Consider the following 14,220-nt stretch of genomic DNA (forward strand, 5'->3'; position numbering starts at 1 on the left):
ATTGCTCACTTAGCCTGGAAGACACTGATTGGTTAGATTGGGTGGTTGGTGAGCTTGAGGGATCTTCTTGTCTCTCATGCCTCAGCACTGGAGTTACAGACAGCTGTGGTGGTGGCCTTGGGGCCACCTTTCCTATCAAACTTGTCACAGGACTAAACTTCTTGTCAGTGTTACCAAAACAGAATCTACCCTTACCTCCACTGCAAGCCAAAATCTGTATTCCTATGTTTTCATTGTTTATTCTATTTATTTGTGTGCTAAAAGAGGTCAGTGTGGGTGCTCACATGCCACAGCACACGCAGGAGTGTCAGGAGAATGTGTGGGAGTCGGTTCTCTCCTTCCACCACGTGGGTCACAGGAGTTGCTCAAGAGTTGGCAAGTAGCCAGGCGGTGGTGGCTCACGCCTTTAATCCCAGCACTTGGGAGGCAGAGGCAGGCAGATTTCTGAGTTCGAGGCCAGCCTGGTCTACAGAGTGAGTTCCAGGACAGCCAGGGCTACACAGAGAAACTCTGTCTCGAAAAACCAAAAAAAAAAAAGAGTTGGCAAGCATGGTGCGAAGCGCTTGTCATGTCAGTGAGCCATCTTACTGGCCCAAGACTTCCTTCCTTCTCTACAACCTGCTATCAGCACAAAACCCAAAGTTACGTATCTACACAAGAGAGAAAAAATTAAAAATAAAACAAAACACAAACCAGTAGATAGGTTCTGTAGCATGAGCACAGAAGCATGGGTAAACTACAAAGGTAGAGAGAACTTGGGACTGACAGCTCTGGGGATGGATGGCTTCACTGACGAGTACAGTGACATCAACCATTTACACTCGCCACCTTGTTTTTCCAAGCACAGTGGGACTTGGAATACTGTACACACACATCTCACAGTGTTTTCCTTAACTTTCCCTTTAGCTGTGTTGTTTATCACTCAAAATCTAATGTGAGAATCTCTTTATTATAGGAGGAACTGAGACGCCAATCTATTCACTGCCAATACTTCCAAACCTTCATTTGTTGAAAAAGTAAACAAAAGTAGCCCAATTCTAGTGTATTTCCTATTTCAAAACAAAATCTGGGCTAGAGACATGGTAACTGGTAAAAGCACTTGCTGCATAAACCTAGAGACCTGAATGCAACCTCTAGAACCACATCAAGGTAGAGGAAAACACTGACCCAACCTCTGACCTCACAGGCATTACTATAGTATGTGCATCCACACAAACACCATGAGTACGTACAGTTACTTGTATTCTCTCTCTTTCCCTCTCTCTCTTTCCCCACCCCCCTCTGTCTGTGTGTGTGTGTGTGTGTGTGTGTGTGTGTGTCTGTGTAAAAATGCCCACAGACCACAAGAGGGTCGTGACATAGTGCTAGGTCTTCTGCAGGAGCAGCAAGCACTAAACCACTGAGCCATCTCTCTAGCCCCAAATCATTCATTTTTCCAAGAATTCAAACTGCCAGAAGCCTTACATAGAGACCCATGCCAAACTACATCAATTTAGAAATGTCTACAAAGAGGCTGGAGACAGATGCAGTGGTGGAGAGTACTTGCTGTCCTTGAAGAGAATCCTTGAAGAGTTTGGGTACCAACAACCATGTGGCAACTCAAGTTACATTATCTCCAGATTCAAGGAATCTGAACTCCTCAGACATCAGACATACATGGTGGAGAGATGTAGTACCAGGCACACACATACACATAAGTTAATAATACTTTTTAAAAATAATGGACAACGAAGCCGGGCGTTGGTGGCGCACGCCTTTAATCCCAGCACTTGGGAGGCAGAGACAGGCGGATTTCTGAGTTCGAGGCCAGCCTGGTCTACAGAGTGAGTTCCAGGACAGCCAGGGCTACACAGAGAAACCCTGTCTCGAAAAACCAAAAAAAAAAAAAAAAAAAAAAATAATGGACAATAAATTAGCTCCTAGGTAACCAACTGATTTTATTGTTCTGTGTTTCTAAACTGACATTCTGCTTGTTCTGGGTTGAAAATCTAGCCCCAAGAAATAGTGACTCTCCACAATGTGTTGGCCAGCCACAATTCTAGAAAACTGGGGTTATAGCTATGAAACAAAACACTTAAAAATCCACCGCTCTGGGCTGGAAAGATGATTCAGTGGTTAAGAGCACCAATTACTCTTACAGAGGTTCTGAGTTCAATCCCCAGCAACTACATGGTGGCTCACAACTATCTGTAATGGGATATGATGCCCTCCTCTGATGTGTCTGATGACAGCTACAGTGTACTCATACACATGAAATAAATAAATAAATAAATATTTACAAAAAAAAACCCTCCTTCATGATGATGACATTTACACTCCCACCCTAGCCCCACCCAAACACTTTTTTTTTTGGCTTTTGGGACTAGGTGTTGGAGATTGATCCTAGGGCCTCCAATATGCTAGCAAGTATTCTATCACTGAGCTACACCACAATTCTTCATTTTCAGCAACTAAGTTGTCCAGGCTGGCCTTATACTTACTCTAGCCCAGGCAAGCCTTGAACTTAAAGATTCTCCTGCTTCATTCTCCAGAGTGCTGGGATTACAGGCATGTACTAGCATATCCAACAAATTCTGTGACTTTAACAAAATCTCTTAAATTTTGAGCAATTTATATATTAATAAATGTGAAAGCCAATGTATACTTTTTTTGCCAATCTATATTATTTGAAAGAAAAACAGAATACTTACAGTACTATGAAAAACAACACTGTGTCCCTTCCCTAAACTTTCTATGTGAGCAGAGAGATTAAAGCATATGGCTCGATGTCTTATGGCATCCAGTGTTTGTGCATCGAAGAAATCATGTGGTCGCGCTAAAAGTCAACACAAAAAAGTTAAAGACAGTTTAGAAAACTTCAACAGTTTGCTAAATGCTCACATGTTTTCCAAACACAGGAGACTGCAGCTTTAACTGACAGGGAACCAGGTAGACCCTGCCCAGTGCCTAGCTGCACATGTCTTTGTGATCTGGTGAAAACAGGCAGAATTCCAATTATCAATGAATGAATCCAGCAACTCCATTATTAGTCTCAGAATCTATGAGCTATTTAATTTTCAACAGTGACCATCTCTATTTGTATAACAAGAAGGTTTTAAACTTAGCATGTGATTTTATAAACATTCTCTTTATATGCCATCAAAACCTTTCCACAACTGTGGCAAAGGCAATAACACTCCAAGTTCACACCAAGTATTTTCTGATTACCAATAAATGCCCTAAGAGAACAGGGTAAGAAAAACCGTACAGAGATGGCACCTCCATTGCCATTCAAGTCTTGAATGCTGGAGGGCTCACACAGTCCCTCACCTCAAACACACAGGCCGAGGCACTCAGCCAAATCCATAACTAAGTCCTCCCATAGGTGAGTTGAGCACTCTAACCATCTATACAATTCTAAGTTGCAACTAGTTAGTTCAAAAGTTCAACCAGGTCTCAACTGTATTAACTATATGCGTGGCTTAACCTTCATTAGATTGTTTCTTTCTTTTATATTTTACTTCTGAGATAGTCTTGTATAGCCCAGGCTGGCCTGAAACTTCTTATATGTCCCAAGTCATAACAATCTCTTTGTTAGTATATCAAAATAAAACCATTTTCAAGCCAGGTTCACCCAGCACAGACAAAGCTCTTAGAAAGAATGAGTACGGGGTCGCCCTAGGCAATGTACCAAGATCCAGTCTCCAAAAACACAGAAGGGTTGGTCTCCGAGCAGTATCTAAGTATTTGACAACCCTGATTTTTAATGTAACTTGACACTCAAGAAGTTATGCTGTAGTTCTATTTAAAATCTACTTTGTATAATAAGAAATAACGTAAGGGAGGGCTGGACAGTGATGGCACACGCCTTTTGTCTCAGCACTTGGGAGGCAGAGTCAGGCGGATTTCTGAGTTCAAGGCCAGCCTGGTCTACAGAGTGAGTTCCAGGACAGCTAGGGCTATACAGAGAAACCCTGTCTCAAAAAAACCAATAATAATAATAATAATAATAATAATAATAATAATAATAATAAAAGATAAAGTAAAAATGGCCACAACTGATTCCCTCAGTAAAGTGCCAAGACAAGAAACAGCACTGCTTCAGTGTCCCACAGATGGGTGTGTCAGAAGGGAGACCAGAAATCAAACCACAGCACTGTCTGCTCAACAATGGCTCCCAAAAGTGAAAGGCTTTGGGTGTTTTACAGTTTAGAGAGCAACATACATTCATCCTCTCCAAAACAACACAAAAACCAAAACCCTGAAAAATAGGTAAGAAGTGTTTCCATGCACGGCTGTCACTAGCACTTGGCTCACCTCAGCAGCTGAGCTTACCAGAAGCTGCAGGACAGAGTGGCACCTCTGTAAGTAGCACATGTGCCAACTCTAAACAAACTAACTGGGTTCTGAGGGGCACTCACCTTCACTTCTAAGAGTGAACAGGCAGGAAGTGGTTTCAGAAGATCAAGAATTAGATAGAGGCCGCCAGGCGGTGGTGGTGCACGCCTTTAATCCCAGCACTTGGGAGGCAGAGGCAGGCGGATCTCTGAGTTCAAGGCTAGCCTGGTCTACAGAGTGAGTTCCAGGACAGCCAGGGCTATACAGAGAAACCCTGTCTCGAAAAACCAAAAACAAACAAACAAACAAACAAACAAAGAATTGGGAGGCCAACCTGGGCTAGGCTAAGAATGCCTTGAAAAGAAAGCAAAAGGGAGCCTAGATTGTTGGCACATACCCATAATCCGAAGCCTGGTTTACACAGTGAGATAGTTAGGAATGGGACAGCAGAGAGAGATTTAAATGGTGATGCAGTAGGAAATGAGAGGGTAAGCTGCCCTGGCAGAATACAACATCAAACAGTTTTCTTTTTTCTGTTTTAAATTCATGGCAGGGTTCTCTCCTTCTCCATGTGGGCTCCAGAGATCAAACTTTCATCAGACTAATTAATGCCAGGATTGGTTCTGCATCTAGGTTATTGGCCTAACTTAACTTCCCTTAGTGATAAGCTGAAGTAAAACTCTTCCCAAAGTTACTTACAGTCCCAATATTTAGAACCAACTAAGACAGTACATAAAGATATTTTTACTTTAACCGTAGGAAATAATTTAGTTAAGAACACTTTTTTTTTCCTTTGTAGTCAATTCAGTTGTTCACCATGGCTTTGTAGTTTTGTACTGGCAAAAATATTTCAATGTTTTAGCAACCTCCTTTATGGTTCAGACCTGCACCTGCCTTTTCTTCTCTACCTTGCGGAGCTCCCTTCAGGCCTTCACTCACTGCCCTCCCTCCACTCTTTCATCACTCCAGATGTGCTGACCAGTGGACTCGAAGAATCAAGCATGGCAGCCACCAGGCTCTGCAGTGAGGGCAGATTCTTACCCCAACACTCGTAAGCCTATTATTGTCTAATTATTTTAGCCCTAAGTATCAAAGGAGTGTCCTGCCGGGCGGTGGTGGCGCACGCCTTTTGTCTCAGCACTTGGGAGGCAGAGGCAGGCGGATTTCTGAGTTCGAGGCCAGCCTGGTCTACCGAGTGAGTTCCAGGACAGCCAGGGCTATACAGAGAAACCCTGTATCGAAAAACAAAAAAACAAAAACAACAACAACAACAAAAAAAAAAAATCAAAGGAGTGTCCTATACATAACCTAGTAGTTAAAAGCATAATCTTCAGATGGTCATGTTGTTTGTCACACAGATCACACACATCCTACACTTTGACTGGTTGTTTAACTCATTTTACTTTTACTTCTGACATGATCAAAATTTTTTAAAGTACTTGTAGAAATAAATATTGCCAATTTTTAAAAACAAAAAATTTTTATTTTATAAAAAATAAAATTGAAATTGTTTTCAATTTTTCTAATTAATAACAAATCAAACTAGATACTACCTAGTTATCTAATTCTCTAAATATAAACATTTTATATTCTAAGATCACTTACACTTAATACTCCTTTAGCATCTACAAACATTTCTCACTAGATTCTCATTCTGAAAGGCAGGTACAATATATTACTATCCATAAATAGAGTCAAACTTAAGACCAATAAAACTGGACTTGCGTAAAGCTCTTATACTACACAGAGACTTTCTAAGTGAGCACTTACGTAATGAGCGCCGTCTTTTGTTCTTTAGTTTCCTCCTCTTGTTCATTCCAGCTTTAGAAGGAGATTCTTCTTTGGCCTTTGGCTGGCTAGAAACTTTTGAGGAATTCTGCTGACTGAAGTGTGTGGGTACATGGCGAGCTAGCCCTCCCTGAGAAGCAAAGCTGGCATTGCAGCCACCAACTACACACTAAAAAGAAAGAAAAGCTGTCAGCATTATTGCATGAGGCATTAACTAGCAGAACTGCCGGTCAAAGATGGTGTCAGCAAGTAAACCCAGGTGTAACTGATTTAGAAATGATATACATTTCTTTCAGGAGTTCATTTCAAAACTCAAATAAGTTATCTAACAAGTAACTAGCCTGGCTGTTTCCAAGCTTAAGGTCACTATTCTCTTCAGTGCACCAAGACAAAAAAAAAAAAAAAAAAAAGCACAGCAACATCTTCCTAGATGTTTAACAAACCATGTTTATAACAAGGACAGGAAATCGACACACTAATGGCTGTAGCAATTCCCAGATTTTTTATTTATATTAAGATAGGATCTCCCTATGGAGCCATGGCTTGCCTCGACCTTGGTATTTAGACCAGGTTGGATTCCATGCACAGAGCCTCCTGCCACTTCCTCCAGAGTACTAGGACTGATTAAAGCCATGAAATACCATCTAAAACTACAAGCTACTGCAGACTCTTCAAAGCCCGCACTACTCTCCTATAGAAATGTAAAGGCGGAGTGTGACAAGCTTATGTATTTGTTATACTTTTACATCTATTAGAGGACGTGTTCACAGATCCAGGCTACTTAGTTTCTGTCTTGAAAAATCAACTACAAACATGTAACTGGTAGAGTGCAACACCACCCTACAAACCTCAGGCTCTTCTATCTAAGACACTACCGATCCTAATTTCGAATCCTAAGTTTCAAAAAATTCAGCACAATGTGCTATCAGGGAATATCCTAAATTCCTTCCAAGTACCTCCCTGTGGCTCAGGTGGGAAGGAGCTTTCCTCACCTGGGCCTGTGCTCACACCATCACTGTGCATGCACACCTCAGTCAACACTTTGAATGAAGCTTGCAAGTATCAACACCCTTATGCACATTTTTAAGCTCAAAACATCTTGTTAGCCACAGACATGTCTATACATAGCAGTGGAAATCAACAGCTGTGTGCTTATGATTCATATGAAATTAATGACAGACTGAACATTCAACAAGCTCTTTATACAGTGCTAATACAAACGGCACACAGCATTAAGAATCCACACACACTGTATTAGAAGTGCTCAGTGAGTTGGAAGAACACTCAAGATGTCACTGCGAACACTTGCCATTACCCACTATCATACAAAGTAGAAGAAAGCTGGATAAAGAAGACCAATTTCTAAGTATCTAAGAATTCAGTAAGACACACAGAAAAAGTAGTAACTTTAACTTCAATAATAAAGCTAAACTCAAGCTATTGTAATTCAAGAGAAGCAATTATCTATTCTTCGTAATATAATGTGCTGGGCGTGTGGGTCAGTGATGGCTCCAAGCACAAAAGCCTTGTGTTTTACCCTCAATATCACAAAAAAAAGAAAACAAAACAGTAAAAACACAATTCATTTAATTTTAGCAAAGCAGGATATTCACCTGCAGAAGAATGAAATCTCCCTGTACAAAAAACCAATCCAAACTTTTTTTTTTTTTTTGGTTTTTCGAGACAGGGTTTCTCTGTATAGCCCTAGCTGTCCTGGAACTCTGTAGACCAGGCTGGCCTCGAACTCAGATATCCGCCTGTCTCTGCCTCCCAAGTGCTGGGGATTAAAGGCGTGCACCACCACTGCCCCAACCAATCCAAACTTTCAAGACCTTCATTTACAACTCAAAATGAGAAACTGCTCCGAGAAAACACTTCAAAATAAGGATAGGAGCTGGGCAGATGGACCAGCGGGTAAAATGCTGACTGAAGAGGCATGAAGACCTCAGTCTGGATCCCCAGCACCTCCATACTTTAGCCAGGTACAGTAGTATCCATCTATAATCCTAGCAGAGAAGAGGCTGATAGATGGATTTCTGGAGCTCACTGGCAAATAACCAAATGAGAGGCCCTAGGTGGAGAGCAAAGATGTAGCTTACAGTGCAAACAAGGCCTTGGTTCAAGGCTCAGGCATTCAGGGTCACTGGCAACTACACAGTTGTGAACCACAACTGTGCTATGAGACACTATCTCAAAGAAGAAAGAACTGGGGAAGAAAAACAGTTGAGGCAAACCCCCATTGTCAGCATCTGACCTAGATGTGAACATATATGCCCCTCACTAACTCTACACAACTACAGGCATAGGCGTCTATAAGAATAGGAAGTTAAAAGGCTTCAGTAGGGCAGGCTAATATCTAGGCTGTATAAATAACTAAGACTAAACACCAAGAAATAAAAAAAATACCCTGGCAATCAGGAGAATGAGATGAACTCTAACCTATGGATCAGTGGGTAAGAACACTGCCTGCTCTTACAGGTGACTGGAATTCAAATTCCAGCACCCATATGGGGCAGTTTCAAGAGGTCCAGTATTTTCTTCTGGCCCCCACATGAACTTATAGACAAGTACATGAGTATACCCATACACAGACAAGAAAAATAATAAAAACAAATCCTTAGTGAGGATGATGGAATATACTTTTAATCCTAGCACTTGAGAGCCAGAGGCAGGATTATGAGATACTGAGGCCAGCCTGGCTACAAAGTGAGTTTCAGGCCAGCTACACAGAGAGTCTGCCTCACAAAAACAAAATACTAATTTTTTAAAAGGTCAATTCATGAAAAGGAAAGGTCTGTTTTCCTTTAATCACTTTTCTCCAGTGTCTGGTATAGACATTATCTAGCCAACACTGTTTTACTGGTTTACACGATTCCTTAGGACAGCCTAGGAAAGGCAGCTTGATGATGAGTGCACCCTATGTAGATGTTCTTAGTTATCAAGCTGAATCCAATTAACATGGAGAATGTATTATAATACTGAAAACACTAATCTCTGTGACACAGAAAACCTCTGAAGTTACGCCCTATAATACACTCCTAACATCTTTAAAAACCTCTTTCCTTTCTCCACTGAGAGTTGGATATGGTAGAGCATGCCTTAATTCCAGCTCTCGGGAGGCAGGCAAGCAGATCTCTGTGAGTTCAAAGCCATCTTGGTCTACATAGCAAGTTTCAAACCAGCCAATTAAATGCTGAGATCCCAATTCCACCCCCATCCCCACCCCCCAAAAAAATCCCTAATGAATAAGTAAACATTTCCCAATCAGTCAGGCTATGAGGGTTTCAACCATGCTGACCAGAGTGGCCAGCCTCACACTCCCAGGCTCCTGCAGCCCCCTGCCTTATCCTACCAATGTCCTTGGCTTCTGGGCTCACGGCTCTGCCTCTAAGTGTTTCTAGGACCTACATCTGTTCATGACTCTCTTCTTAAAATGAATTCTCAGCAATGACTACATTCTTTCAGAAAACTCAAAGGACATTTCCTGAATGACACTCATCTTGATTGTTTTTAAAAATTATTAAAGTTCTTTACAGTGATCCTATAAATCCTGTGGTATGCTTGCCTTAACTAGAAAACAAATTATTTTAAACATTGAAACAATTCTTCAGAAACATTTCTTAAAGATTTCCCAAAGCACATCTGTTTGACAAGCATTTGTACTGTCTTTATTCCCTAACAGTATTACCTGCTAATGAGGCTGAACGTTTGGACAATGAGACAGCAGTCAGATCACAGGGTCTAACTGGCTATATGGTTCAACATTATCTGACCATCTGCTGGTTTAAAAGACCCTTACTAACTGTCCCTGAATTTTATTTTAATTTATCCCCAGCTTCTTTTGAAATCTAAGCATCAACAAAATTGTTAACAAAAAGATCTTTTTCATGTTTAGAAAGCACCAGGGTCAAGTCTGTGGGAGATGCTTGCAGAACCCTACATCTGCTCCTCAACACTGAAAGGAAATGTTTAGAAGACTCAAAGCGCCGGGCGGTGGTGGTGCATGCCTGTAATCCCAGCACTTGGGAGGCAGAGGCAGGCGGATTTCTGAGTTCGAGGCCAGCCTGGTCTACAGAGTGAGTTCCAGGACAGCCAGGACTACACAGAGAAACCCTGTTTCGAAAAAAAAAAAAAAAAAAAAAAAAGAGGAAGAAGACGACGACTCAAAGCATGATCATTAGATCATTACACAGGTCAGCCAGGTGTGGTGGTTTGACCTGAAATCCTAACACTGGGAGGCCAAGGCAGCAGGGTTGCCAAGACTATAAACTCAGCTTGGCCTACATAAGGAGTTCCATGACCACCTGAACTACATTACAGAGTGAGACCTTACCTTTAAAAGGGAGAGATGACTTCACAGTGTGACTTTATGAATCCCTCATATACGTACCTTGAAAGGTTTGTCGCCACTGTGTGTCAGCATGTGCCGCTGTAACCAACTCTGACTGGTTGATGGGGTGTTATACACCTTACAACCTTTCCACAAGCAAACGAACACCTGTTAAAAGATCAATGTCGTCATTTATTTAGAAGACGTTGGCTTCTCAAAATTTCAAATATGAAAAATCAGTCTTCAACTGATAAAGACAGTGCACTCAATCAAAATATATTTAATTCTACATTTCTCAACAGAGTGCAGTTTTGCCACACTCTCAGTGCTGGGTCCTTTCCCCTTGGGAACAACTAATACACCCCTCAGGATGAAGATGACGATCTCCAGGCACTAAGATAAGCTTACTTATAGTTGTATAATAAGGAAGAAACTTCTGAATACTAAGTAAATATGAAAACTAAAATGCTCAATAAACATTAACTAGTAGATAAGCTTTTAACTTCAAAGAATGAGTCAAAAGTTACACTTTTTGTAAGCTACATTCTAAGTTTTCTACTCATGGATTCCTATTCTCACATCCCTACTAACATTCTATATTCTTGTTCTGTTTTTCCCATTAAGTATTTTCAGCTGTCTTAATTAATGAAACAAATATAAAAAGTTAACAAGACCGACCAATTCACTGCAAAGGGCTACACTCAGCTTCAGGAAACCAAATTTGACTAGGCCTGGAAAGTTCCAAAACTAACACCCTTCCCCTTAATGAGACTTCCTGAATCCAAACATTCAGAACTTTCCCACACACTTCCATCTTCCTCACAAAGACCTGACATAGTAAACTCTCTCTTAAAACTTTTTTGACTTGAAACTGAAACTTGTCTTCTGCCGGCGGTAGTGGCGCACGTCTTTAATCCCAGCACTTGGGAGGCAGAGGCAGGCAGATTTCTGAGTTCGAGGCCAGCCTGGTCTACAGAGTGAGTTCCAGGACAGCCAGGACTACACAGAGAAACCCTGTCTCGAAAAACCAAAAAAAAAAAAAAAAAAAAAAAGAAAAAGGAAAAAAGAAACTTGTCTTCCTAAGGAACAATTATATACAGATTCACTCTAGCAATACTGTACTACATATAAACATACCAAAGTGTGTGAAGACTGAAGACAAGTGCATTGAGGACTGAGAATGTAGCTCTGTGGTAGAGTGCTTGCCTACCATACACAAAGCCTGGGATTTTAATCCCAGGGAGCACAAAGCAAAATAACAAAAACATTTTTTTTTCCCGAGACAGGGTTTCTCTGTGTAGTCCTGGCTGTCCTGGAACTCACTCTGTAGACCAGGCTGGCCTCAAACTCAGAAATCCACCTGCCTCTGCCTCCCAAGTGCTGGGATTACAGGCGTGCGCCACCACCACCCAGCTACAAAAACATTTTTTAAAGAATGCAGGGCTGGAGAAACAACTCAGTGTCTAAGAGCACTGGCTGCTCTTTGCAGGGACATGTGAATTCCCAGCACCCACATGGCAGTTCAAACAGTTCTAACTTCAGTTTCAGGGATTCTGACATGCTCTTCTAGCCTCCTTGGGAATCAGGGACACATTTTAAAATCTAATGGGCAGCAAGCATCTCAATCTAGGAACTAAAGACTGAAATGAGGTAGACTCTGTGGTCTACTTTGGCATTCTGACTTTCTCAGATGGACCTGGTAACATGGACCTGACCCAGCTCCTTAGCAAGCACAGTAGGTACGACTGTAAGGAGAGACTGCTGTGTCCTCCAGTGGTTGGAAGAGTACTTGCCTAGAATACACAAATCTGGAGAAACTAGGTGCAATGACCATGCTGGCATTAGCTCAGCAATTGGGAGGTAGAGGCAGGAGACTCACAAAAGGCCAGCTGGATCACATGAGATCTGATCTCAAAAAACAGAGCTTCCTCTATCTAACAAGGCAATATCACTGTTGCCCTTCTAATGACTGCTCCCAGGATACTGCACATAAACTTCATTTAGGCAGACACTACATTTCAAAACACTTCCTCCTCAATGATTCCAGGCCTTCCTCTAGTCATTCTATAATGCTTCACTCTCCGAGGTTTAAAAGTTCCTTTAAACCACTGGTAGAGCAGCAGCCTTGTGACTGCAGTTGCTCAGCAGGCTGAGTCAGGAGATGAGTACAAAGCCTACTTGGGCTACAAAGGAAGTTCAAGAGGTAAATCACAAAGGCCTTCTGTTCAATACCCCACCAGAAAAAAAGTTCCCAAGATTACTTTGACCAGTGAAGTGAACCAGTGGGCACAGGCACTTGCCACCAAGCCTGATAAACTGAGTTCAATCCCCAGACTCCCATGGTAAAATCATCAATGCTGGCAAAGTGCCCTCTGATCTCTACACTCCTACCTCTCCCCACATACAAAATAAACAAGCAGATAACTGTAACACGGGCATATTTAAACAAACACTTCAAAGGTTCCTTAAAGAAAACAAGTCTCCTGGGTTCCGTGAGTAGAGCGCCTTTAACCGCAGGCAGCACTCCTGAGGCAGAAGCAGACCAATCTGAAAATTCAAGGCCAGTGTGGTCGACAGAGTGAAACCCTGTCTCAAAATAAATCTAGGACAAGCAAAGCGTGAAACGCTACACATTCCAGAAAATAATTCAGTACTGTTTGATAAGCACACATATAGACTCCAGAGTGTAACTCTCTTGACTGGCTAATGATGGACTGGACTGTCTTCAATTTTCAACCCAAGTAACATCAACATGGCTGAGCATGCCTTTAATCCCAAACACTCCAGAGGCAGAGGCAGAGAGGCAGAGAGGCAGAGAGGCAGAGAGGCAGAGAGGCAGAGGCACGCAGATCTGTGAGTTGCAGGACAGCCAGGACTATACAGATCAACACTGTCTTTAAAAACTAAAATAAAGGTGCCGGGCGGTGGTGGCGCACGCCTTTAATCCCAGCACTTGGGAGGCAGAGGCAGGCGGATTTCTGAGTTCAAGGCCAGCCTGGTCTACAGAGTGAGTTCCAGGACAGCCAGGGCTACACAGAGAAACCCTGTCTTGAAAAACAAAAAAACAAAAAACAAAAAACAAACAAAAAAAAAAAAACTAAAATAAATGAAAAATGAAGAAAAAAAAAAAAATATATATATATATATCAACATATTTAAAACAATATTTAATCCTAGTTTCCTAACACTAGAGAATTCCAATTTTGTTTCGATGGCTTGGTTTTTTGAGATAGGTTCCCTCAATGTGGCCCAATCTGACCTATATTGGGAGTCTGACTCAACCTCTCACGTCCCAAGATTCTTACAGACCTGATGCTCTATTAATCTAAAATCTTAAGTCGCTACTCTTTTTTTGAGACAGAGCTTCTTTATATAGCCTTGGCTGTCTTAGAACTAGCTCTGTAGACCAGGCTAGCCCCAAACTCAGTGATCCACCTCACTCTGCCTCCCAATTGCTGAGATTAAAAGTATGTGCCACTGTTACCTGGAAAAATGACTAATGTAGCTTTCAGAGTGACCCTGTCCTTCAAAAAACCAAGGAATCGATAAGAGAAGGGAAAGAGACAAGAATAGAGGAAAGTAGAGCCTAAGACTTTGGATGCACAACTCTATTTCACCAGTCAGTGGCTGTGCTTTCTTTGCTTTGTTATTTTTTCCTTGATCCTTTTTTTTAAAAGGGCTTGTGTGTTTTGTCTGAATATCTGCCTGTGCACCAAATGCACACATTACTGTAAGACGGCAGAAGAAAGCACTGGATTCCCTTGGAACCTGAGCCCGGGGGAAAA

The 14,220-nt window shown here is 41.7% G+C and overlaps 1 protein-coding gene across 2 annotated transcripts in view; it reads right to left on the minus strand.

Annotated features, from left to right (window-relative positions):
* The window catches only part of Aebp2 (AE binding protein 2), a 34,965-nt gene that overhangs the window by 6,747 nt on the left and 13,998 nt on the right, over positions 1-14,220 (minus strand). For both annotated transcript variants that reach the window (XM_028781028.1, XM_028781027.1), the window contains exons 3-5: positions 10,496-10,603; positions 6,088-6,274; positions 2,691-2,815 (exon numbers count right to left, since the gene is read on the minus strand). In XM_028781028.1, the coding sequence (XP_028636861.1) occupies positions 2,691-2,815; positions 6,088-6,274; positions 10,496-10,603 (420 nt within the window). The remainder of the gene's footprint in view (positions 1-2,690; positions 2,816-6,087; positions 6,275-10,495; positions 10,604-14,220) is intronic.

Source organism: Grammomys surdaster, unplaced genomic scaffold (genome assembly GCF_004785775.1).
Source record: "Grammomys surdaster isolate TR1022 unplaced genomic scaffold, NIH_TR_1.0 373, whole genome shotgun sequence".
NCBI lineage: Eukaryota > Metazoa > Chordata > Mammalia > Rodentia > Muridae > Grammomys > Grammomys surdaster.